The sequence below is a fragment of the Diorhabda sublineata genome, chromosome 7, assembly GCF_026230105.1.
Source record: "Diorhabda sublineata isolate icDioSubl1.1 chromosome 7, icDioSubl1.1, whole genome shotgun sequence".
Lineage (NCBI taxonomy): Eukaryota > Metazoa > Arthropoda > Insecta > Coleoptera > Chrysomelidae > Diorhabda > Diorhabda sublineata.
The window spans coordinates 9,404,526-9,415,503 of NC_079480.1; the positions used below are offsets into that span (position 1 = coordinate 9,404,526).

The 10,978-nt window shown below is 31.9% G+C and overlaps 1 protein-coding gene across 1 annotated transcript in view; it reads right to left on the reverse strand.

Annotated features, from left to right (window-relative positions):
* Nucleotides 1–9,894, reverse strand: part of LOC130447018 (AF4/FMR2 family member lilli) — a 570,483-nt gene extending 560,589 nt beyond the window's left edge. Inside the window, exon 1 of the mRNA XM_056783613.1 lies at nucleotides 9,609–9,894. Within this exon, the coding sequence (XP_056639591.1) occupies nucleotides 9,609–9,628 (20 nt within the window). The 5' untranslated portion in view covers nucleotides 9,629–9,894. The remainder of the gene's footprint in view (nucleotides 1–9,608) is intronic.
* Nucleotides 9,895–10,978: the final 1,084 nt, after the last annotated feature.

Below are 10,978 nucleotides of genomic sequence, written 5' to 3' on the forward strand. Positions count from 1 at the left end.
ACTAGTTCTGATTGTAACTGAAGTACATTGCCGCGAACAAGAAATTAGTGAAACGACTAGTTTGTACTAGGTGTCGGTATTGGATTAGAGACTTTGACATCGATTGTTTTCAATTCTTCTCTAGTCTAAAAAATTATGATAATGGATTCGTATGCTGCAGGTAAATATCTAATTTCCTCTCATAAAATTTTAATTTTTATTATAGTTCCAAGTTGTTTGAATAGTGGCAATAATTACAAAAAACTTTCAATATTTATTTTTTTCATCATCATAAAAGTTGCCATATCCAGGTAGATCTAGCTATTCTATTTAATAGAGTTGAAAATTTGAAGCCTTGGTTATTGACTTAAACAAGAATTAACTACGGAAAACCTCGGTTGAGGGTGATATATATTTTGTGGTTTTCCAGCTCTGACGCCTTGTTGCGCAGTTTGTTTTTTAGGCATTTAGCATAGCCACAGCCAATAAATGGAGGCTCAAGTTATTACTTGATTATAATATCATCTATATCTATAACAAAAACCCATGGGTTACTCCCTTTTATTATGCTTTTTATACGGGACAAAAACCTTGGCATTTTATCTAAGATAGTAAAGGTAAAATAGTAAGAAGAGTTGTGATAATTTTGGATTTTGTTATTGTTACTCCTGTACTAGTAATGAAACACGGAAGAATTTTTCAGAGTATACAGTCAAAACTATGCACGGAAATTCTCCAGAGAAAACTACAACAGAAACATTTTTAATCATCTAAACTTAACTTCAGATCCAATTTTAGCTTGAATGGCAGTAACAAAAAAAACTACCTCCTTTTTTTCACCCAAAACTATTGCACTTATTTTAGCTGCAAAGCAAAATGAAATTGAGGAAGACTTTTCAAACGAAGATGAAAATATTCCTTTCATGCCTATTTTGTGTGTGTGACAGTATTTTTTATCAATTAATCAATTAATCAATTAATTTCGTAAATTTTTTATCACTTACACATAATTATGTTACCTTTTTCTCAATAAATGTGCCTAATCCGAAAATCAAATACCCGTATGTGCAACGGTGAGTCATAAATGTGTCTAAATCGTGTACAGTCAAGGCAGGACACTTACAATTAGTTCCAATCTCATACATTTTACAAAAGGAGCAAAGTGTAAATATGAAATAAATTTTAGTACCCTGAGCCGATAAAAAGTTGTTCGCAGGGTGGATGTTGCTCGCGGATTGTAGGATGGAGAGCCCCCCAATCTAGAATATAATTGTTCTGTGAAAAAACTTACACTGCGAATATTGCTAACGGTCCGGGGTACATTATTACCTGATAATAAATAAAAATTTATTTGTGAATATATATTAAATATTTCCTAATGAAATAGTTGTAATAAAATGTAAATTTAGAAACTACATGAGTTGCTTTTCTTATGATATTCTTTTATAATATTTACGTCGTGTTTTGAGAGTTAATTTTCTGTTTATTTTTCGAAATTTTTGTCTAATGTCTGATTATAGAAATAAATCGTTATATTGATTAATTAGAATGAATTTGTTTTTATAATGAAGTTTTAATTCAAAATTAGGTATAATACCTACTCTAACAATAAGTAGTCTACGAACGGTTTAATATATTGATTAATGGCAGAATCTACTGGTTACGACTCAACTGAAGTAGAGGTAAACAAAGCTTTGTTATACTAATCTCCTATAATAAATGTGAGTATCTGTAACAAACCAAAGTTTTGCGAATGAGATCCAGAAATGCGACAAATTCATCATAGTTAATTCGTACTAAACGGAGCAATTGCATTTGAAAACTTTTTTAATCTTGAAACATTATCTAATAATTGACAACAAATTTGAATGCAGGACAAACACATTGATTGAAAATTAATAAATAGTAATAGCTCTTAGGGGTCATACTGCATAAAAAATATGGTACATAAATAACAGAAAAATAGTGCGTGTTCTTTTGAACCTCTTTGTGTTACGTAAACCTAAATTTGAAATCATTTTTAAAAATGGGTTTTACATTATATACACTTTTCATCCAATCATGGAATCCGAGAAATTTTAAATATGCAAGTACATTATTGAACACAAATTTAATGAACAATTTATTATTAAATACCAAATATATAAAATATAGTGTGGTACTACCTGCTGCATCTATTCAAATTTGAAGATATCAACACATGCTGTTGAAAAGATTAATAAATAGTTGCCATATTAGAATATTCTGTCATACTTCTTCTGTAGCAAGAACAAGCTTTGAAAGACTAGTATTATCCAAAGTCAGTCTTGTTCTTACATTTTAGCAAGAACAAAGCCAATACTGGTGCCAGATTTAAGCAATAACAAGAATAAGCCTACGAGATCCTCTCGTCTAGCAAATAAATAAAACTGAGATTTGGGCGTTATTGAATGTTTGATTTCAATATCAATATTGTTGAGTATTACCTAGTATTGATGTCCAAACCGTATCTTGTAACACTTAAAGCTTTGGAATCAATTAACATACTTATCTAGACTATTAAGTAACGTGTTTCTCACAAGCAACGATAGGTCCCTTGCTGAAATTCGTGTGTTGTTAAGACATTGTTGGAAGCATAGGTTTGAAGCAGCCCCATGCTAGCAAGAAAAATATGCGGAATTGAAGGGAAAGACGTTAATTAGTAAACAGCATATCGTTTTGATAGTGAAGATTTAACGCACTAAGATCGTTCGCGATCAATTCGTCAACCTCCGTGGGTTTTAGAAGTTAAATAAATAGCTAGTACCATCGCTCGCTCGCTAATTATCGGATTCCATTAGATTTTCTAAAGATACCATCATTTAAAATTATTGGTAAGATTTTAAAAAGTTGTCGAATAGTATCACACGAGATTCAAGCGAAACGTCGAGTAGATGTATTGTAAATAGTTCCGTGCCCTGCCGAAAGATGATCGTTTGATTAAATACATTGTTACTCGCGATTAAAAACAGATTCATCTAAACAACCCGAACATGGTGAATCAGTAGTTAGATCAAGAGAAGTTGTTTCGAACGAAAAGTCTTTTACGTTTTGGTGGAATTATGAAAGGTTTAGTGTACTTCAAGTAGTCGAGGTACCGATGCGGAGGTATACAGTGGACAGCCGATGCGAATTTATGAGGTTTTATCGAAGAAATATCCAGAAAGCGGTCCTCTTGCAACAAGACAATGCTAAACCAAAAACTTCGAAAGTTACTCGAAGTAAGATCGAAGATTCGGAGGTATTGAACATCAGCATTTAGTCCAGACCTTGCACCGTCAGATTACCATTCAGATCCATTGTTAAATGTTGCAAATGCAACGCGACAGTTTATGTATCTAATTCCAAATATTGATTTTACTAAGTTTCAAAGTTGCTGAACGTTGTGTTAAAACCATAGAATACGATTGGCTATAACTTGTATATTTTGTGTATTTATTTCATAAACAAAGTGATCATTGGAAACCGACATTATTTATTATAACTAATGACTCATCCGGATGGCTACTTTGTATTAATTATTAGTCAAAAAATGTAATATAAACTAACCGCAAAGTTTATTGTGTACTATAATTTAATTTATGTGGTATTTTTATTCAAAGTAATGATGATGGTCTGTATTCTACTCCATTTTATTATTTTCACTACATATCTCGTTACACAATATCTTTTTCAATATTTTCAAGTTAATTTGATCAATTTGTTTGGTTTTCACTATATCTACATCAATCCAAGCTCAAATTGCGAGACTCCTACACAAACGAAAACCAAGTCTAATATTACAAGTGCTGTACCAAAACCAGAAGAACCGACACAAGATCAATACCAAGACTGTCTAAGTCTCGTCTTAGTCTTGCATTTAAATAACATTTTTAAAGGCTTCGATGTAAAATGAACCAGAGTTACCAGAAATGCCTTTGATTTTATCTAGAAACCAAAGTTCTTAGATAAAATAGGCACCGATATTTTATTCTATAAACTTCGATTGTCGGGATTTTTGAACTTTATATTTTAATTAAAACATTCAGCATCTAATAAGCAAAATTAACCATCATCAAAATGATTCTCATGCTTCATCCAGACGTAGAAACGTAGAAATACCAAAGTCTAAACCAAGACGTGCTCCTTTTTTGCCTACAACCGTAAGAACTCAATTTGTATCTGGTCCATTTTAAAACTATAATATAATAACTACATGCATTGGAACCTTTAGTTTGACAGATACACAGCCGCGCCCCAGATGATTTTCTAGGATTTAATTTATTTTTGATGACAGCTTTCACTTCACCAACTTCAAATTTTTTTATAAAGAGGTATAATTCGTTTGGAGCATTTAGTGAGTGGAGGGAGTTTCGTGTTTACTAAAGGTTTAAGCTTCCTCTGCGCCGTTTCTTGCCACTGACCTTCCTATGATTTTATAGAAGGTATGTGGTCTTGACTTTTTTTTATTTCCCTAGTTGCTATATTTAGGTTAATTGTATTAATTTGGACGTGATTGGCTCACCACCTCTTTCTAAATTCCCTTTTTCTCTTGAATTACTATATTAATGTGACTGTGACAGTTTGTTGACCTATTAGATGTATAAGCATCATACGTTCCTGTTCACCCTGCTCTTTAAATTATAGTTGTTAGGTGATCAACCGCTTTATCTATTTTCAACAACTCTAAATGGTACGTTTGGGCTAATATTATCATTAACTTTCCCTGCGAAAGTTATTTCAGTCTGTGTTATTGCTCGTTAGGGTGATGGATTTTGGATTTAACAATATTTGTATATTAAGATTTACTAGTACAGACAAATGGTTTGAGAATGGATCCACAAAGGATTTAATCTATAGATATTTCATTTCAAAATGCATAAATCCAGTACGCTGGGTGTTCTAGTAGGCTAAGGTGTCTTCTCCCTGGAGTTATAAGTCTCTATCCCCATTGGACATGGTTAACCAAAAATTTACTTCCGAGTGAGTTTACCCTTCATAGATCAAGACCTACACATAGCAAAGCACGGTACACAAAGTTCTACATTACAAACGGCGTAAGCCAGACTTGTCGACAACACATCTTCGTGAAGTAGAGTAGGATTTCAATTAAAATAAGCTGTCACATAAATTAACCATTACTCGTAGCCCATTTATATGAAAAAGCATATTAACCATTCCAGTATAAAGTGGTATGATAAAAATTTTTTATTAATTTCATGTTTGAGACACTAATAAAATACAGTGGAAACTATATGTTGGTGGCTTCATCTATTATTGAATGATGTTTTTGAATGAAGAAGTTAGCGGTGACTAGATAGAAGTTTCTAAGATGTCCTGGGTTTATTGTAAAAGCAAAAGCTCACAGTAGAGCCAGTTTTTGAACATTGAACACATACGAGGCGAACGGTACAAGAGTTAGTGGGATTGTAATTAGCGACTCTTATCGAAAGAACGCACAGTGGTTTCAAATGCTGCAAACGTGGCCAAAAGTCCAAAAATAGTTTCTATTTAAGGACTCGGATAGTTGTAGTGATATGACTAGAATATGAGAAGAGAGGCGGGGGTTTTTACCTGGGTCGGTAATTCATCTTGTGAGTGTCTGACTTCTGGAGTGATAAACGCGAAAAATAGTTTAGTTTTTTTGGCGGCGTAGGACAAACCATCAAATTCAGATTTTTTAACTGTGTGAAATGTACTCTTTTGGTACAAATTTTATAAGAGCCAAGTGTTAATAATATAATAAACAATTAATTTAGTCTTTATTTTCGTAATCGCGGTTTGGCAAAAGCTTACAAAAAATAGCATTAATTTTAATTCAATATTAATTCATTTTTTCTGAACTTTGGAACATAAAGATATTTTCCTTATGCTTCTGGTGCCGTCGGATCCACTAATTTCGAATTTAGGAAAACTTCCCGTGAATAAACTGAAACTTTTATCGTGACAAGCACAAGATTTGCCTTCAGTTTCGTAGGAAACGGTTATTCCATGATGACTTCTTATAACATTTCAACACTGCATACAAAATAAAGGATTAACTTCACGAAATGTATATACCATATTTCATTAGAGAATAATGATTTGTTACCATTGTTGACCGCCATTTTGTTTGTTGGATAACTTTTGACGGATTCGTAAACAGCGATCTTTAAAACCCCCCTATGCCAAATCTCAATTTTTCACAATTTTGAATACGAATATAAATATATTCTTAAAATGGCCACTTAAAAACTTACCCAGTTCAACACAAAGAGTTTTTGTAGAGTTTTGTAAACTATATAGTTTGGATTAACAAAATTTAATATTATTGAAGATTTGTATTACGTATAGATCTACTGGTGCATCTCTAATGTAACCTTATTTTCTGTATTTTCTTTCTATTCTGCTTATCGTAGACGGAGACTTACGTTCATAATCTGGGTGAATTTCGTGAAAGAATGCGCATACATTTTATTAAGTTCTCATCCTGCTGACAACACCAATGATTATTAAAATTTCATTTCTCGTACTTTCGCTACATGATGAATTAGATTAACAATGCTGGATTGTAATTATAGTTCTTATCAATATCAATATCAACCTAACCAATATCAATTGCAGATTATAAAAACTTATATAAAAACCCTTGCCGACAATTTTGTTTGATCTACCATAGGCGTAGATACCCCATTTAATAAATTTATTATTTTTATAAATACTTTTAAAAATATGTATACACAGAAGCACTTAATTGTAGTCCTACTTGGAACTGAAATCATTATTATACTTCGTTAACTTGCTACAACTGAATATTAAATTATAAAACGTGAATGACTAAAATGTACCTGCCTGTAGAGGATTTTGGTTTAAACAGGATACCAGACGTGAACTGAGTCCTTTTTATACCCCATTCGTTTTATTTTTCTGGAAAACGAGATTTCAAAGCAAAAAAAGTATATTTGTAAATCATAATGGTAGTCAGATTCGTCTGAGGTAAAGTCATCATTTGATTGAATTATGAAGGGTGATACCACATACTCATCTTCTTATTTGATAATATGTTCAACACAGTTTTTCCAAAGTTCTTGGCGGTCTGCTACTAGAACTTTCTTTACGAGTTCTACAACCTCTTTACTCAATTCCAGAAAGTGATTACATTTTCGTAATTCTAATTTTACGTTTGCCCATATTAACTCTATAGTTAGTAATTCTTTGTTTTTGGTCCTTTTAGAAGATCACTGACAGAAATAGGAATATTTTTTCAGGTATAAATACTAAAATTTGAGCTTTGTTACTACGACCAGTTGGTATCTTGAGGAGTTGCCGTAAGTGGTAGGATGCGTTGTCCATAACGATTACTGATTGTGGTGGAATGTTAGATAAAAGCTGTTCATTAACCCACTTTTCAAATAATTCTGCTGTTATATCTTCATGATAATCAACTTCACAGCTTTTAATTTTTTTAGCAGATATTAACAAAGCATTAGGCACGAAACTGTCTTTACTTCCAGCGTGTACTATTATAATGCGTTTCCCTTTAGAACATGGCCCATTCACACAGCAATTTTTACTGTAACAAACCTACCCGAAAGTTACTACATCGTGTCTATCAAATCATGTTTCATCTAGATAAATTATGTGTTCATAAGAACTTCGGTAGCCTTTTATCTGATGCAAATAACTTTGTCGCCATCGAACGATCCTTGACGATTCGGTTATTGTCATTCGATTATTCAGTTTTTTGTGTTTAAAACCGCATGCTGACAAAACTTGATACAATGTTCCTAAACTGGTATAATTGTATTTTGGATAATCTGCTACCTTTTGCTGTACTACTTCTAAGACCCAAACCTATTCTCCTTATAGAAACTATAAATTGTCCTACATATAAATGTTGAGTAGCTTCGTCAACTTATTTCAATTTTTCGTTTTTCGATTCTGTGAATGATTCACAACAACGCCTTTCGTGACTACTCGATAAATGGAAAATTTATTTACTCTTGTTAATTTTAATTTCGATCGCATTATCAGATTGTTTAATATTCTCCTTTTTTAAAACATTCGAATATATTCAAAAAAACTTGCTGTTTTTGTATATCTAAATCTTTATTATTAAATTCATAACTGTCTTTATTCTCACTACACTGTGCAAATTCATTGTCTTCATTCGCCCATGTCTAAAGAACGCCATATTTCTATTTATTAAAAGAAATTTATGAATTAAATAAACCTAGCCACGCCACTGCTTATCGTAGACTGTTTGGCAGGACTATTTCAAGAAAATTGTCTACATGCGCCTTCTGACAATACGCCAATAGAAATGCATTTATGTTTATGACTCTATGTTTTCATTGGTAATCAGTCGAGATGTTCCACGTGGACTGACGGTTTGTTAGATGTTTACCAAAATGTTATACGGGGAGTATACATTATTTTTCATGGGTTGTTCTTCGTTTAACTGTTTTCTGCAATTAATATTGGAAGAACTATAACTACAATCCAGTATTGTTAATCCATTTGATACAAGAATTGAAATTTTATTTGTAATTGTTGAATTTTAATAATAAATGACAATAAATACTTATAAATGTTTCTTTTTAGTCCACTTCATATGATTATTATCTAGTGATCATGTTCAAACGAGATAGATTTAGGAGGAACAGGAAAATCGCTTTTCATACAGAAAAAGGCTTGGGAATAAAAAATCTGTTTCATATCCCGATTATGAATTTATGAAAAAAATTTTGTATAATCATGTTTTAGCACTACGAGAAAGTGTTTTGGGTCGGTATCATGTTAGCCGAATAAAATTAATACATGTTCAAGGATTGGTTAGGTTAGGTTAGGTTTGGTATGTTTGGTACATCAGTTGTTGGGGATAAATTCATTTTTGAGGACGATAATACCCGACCTCAGCATACCAGATCCGTCACACCTCGGTAAAATTCCAAGAAGTAGACAGATTGAAGCCTTGGAATCAACCAAAAAAAGTGGTGAGTCGTTACGTGTAGTAGGCAGGTAACCATCATATTCCCACCGTTCTCTTGTATATGCTTAACATCTATGAATAGGACTATATTATTGTCAGAATTAGTACCAGTACACATTAAATCTCGTCTTGCATCAAAGTCACTGTCAGATGTATTTTGTAGAATTCTTTTTAAAAAATATGAAGGACATGAGTTTTCATAAAAAAATGTGTACAGTATTTTTAAGTTAGGATTATTTATATTACTTGGGTGATATGAATGATAATATATCTTCCAGAACTTTTTTCCTAGACCAGTTAATTAGAATCTTCGTTTCTAATGAATTTGATTTAAAGAAAATTCTCTCTTTTCATAGTAAATTGTATATGAGTATAGAAACTATTGAAGTGAAATAGTAAATTATCAATACAATAGCTTGAATGGCAAAACAGATATAACAATGTATATATACAATATAATTAAAAAGAAACTTAACAGGATTCGAGTGCACTTTATATACTACTGTAAGAAACGTAAATAATTACCAATTCATATCTATTAGAACTGTTCAAATACTCCTAAAAAATTGGTAAATTTTTTCAAGAAACAACAAAAAAAATACTTAATCTTTCAATAATTTACTTGATTAGCAGTTTAAATTAAAAATGCATAAAAACCGACCTGTTGAAATCTAGTTGCATCTAGTTTCGAGTCTCATAGGTGACAGTCAACCAAACGATTGGAAATATTGTCGTAAATGTTTTAAATCACATTTTATCACTTACCGCACACCACAAATTTAGAAACTAATATTTCCACCACAGTTTGTGTTTTAAAAACAATTTTCACAATTTCACTTTTTTTAGGAAAAATTAAGACAGTACCCTATTTATTTTACGCTCCTGTTCCATATTTCATTATACGTAACGTATTCTATCAAATATTTTAATTATTTCTACAGGTAATTTCATTATGAGGTTTATTTTGATTCGCGACTTGTCGCACGTTGCTATCATCAACATAACGTGATGTGATGATACAAATAAATGAGGGGCGAGAAACGAAGAGAAACAGGAGTGAATTAGGTCTTGCGCGTGTCAGGAATGTCACACGAGGACAGCGATTAAGATGCGCAAAAACAATATAAATTTGAATAGTAGAAAAAATGTAAACAGTGACCGAAATGCAGTTTTTCATGTTTGAGTGGAACATTATCAATTAGAAATAATTTTTCATTAAGTAAAAACTAAATTTATATAGAGAGGATCATTAATAACATTTTTCCGTTCAATTTGTTTTTTAAATTCAAGTTTTTATACTTCTGATACTTTTCCATTTGATGATGATTTCTTGTAACACCATATTATTTGCATATATGGAGAGACCTTTTAAACAATATATTACAAGTTCATTTAAACAAGTAAAATAATCGTCGCATCCTCGGTGCGAGTGACCATAATGCATTTTTCACTATTAACAATCAGTAAATATTAAAAAAAATCTCAATTTATAAATGTGTCCATGGAAAATTAAGGAGGAAAAACATCAAATTTCATTTATTTAATAATTTTGTCCTCATCATTTCGTGAAATTCTCATAATAATTGGTTTGTGAAATGAAATACGACCTCAAATGACATGAATTGACATCCATTGAAACCATTTGACGTTTATTGGTGTTAATCCATGTCTTAAAATGTCTTGACGTAGCTTGACGTCAATTCATGTTATTTGAGGTTATTTAGCCCATGTGATCATATTTTGGTAGATTTAATTAATTTTTTCCTGATAATGCACAAAATTTCTCCCGTTTCGGCACATCTTCAGGTGTACAGAAATTAAACGGACGGTTTTTGAGCGCGTTGTCAGTTACAATATTAGTTGCTGTCATTAGTGAGATTGATTCTGTCGCTGAAGTCTCAGTACACCTGTATGTCTGGAGTATTGTCTGTTTCCGTTATGGTTCTGCAGGTTGGGTGGGGTACGTTCAGTCGTTCTGTTTTTCAGATCTTGTAGAGTTGGTTTGTGTTTTAAATGTTGTCCAAGCATCAA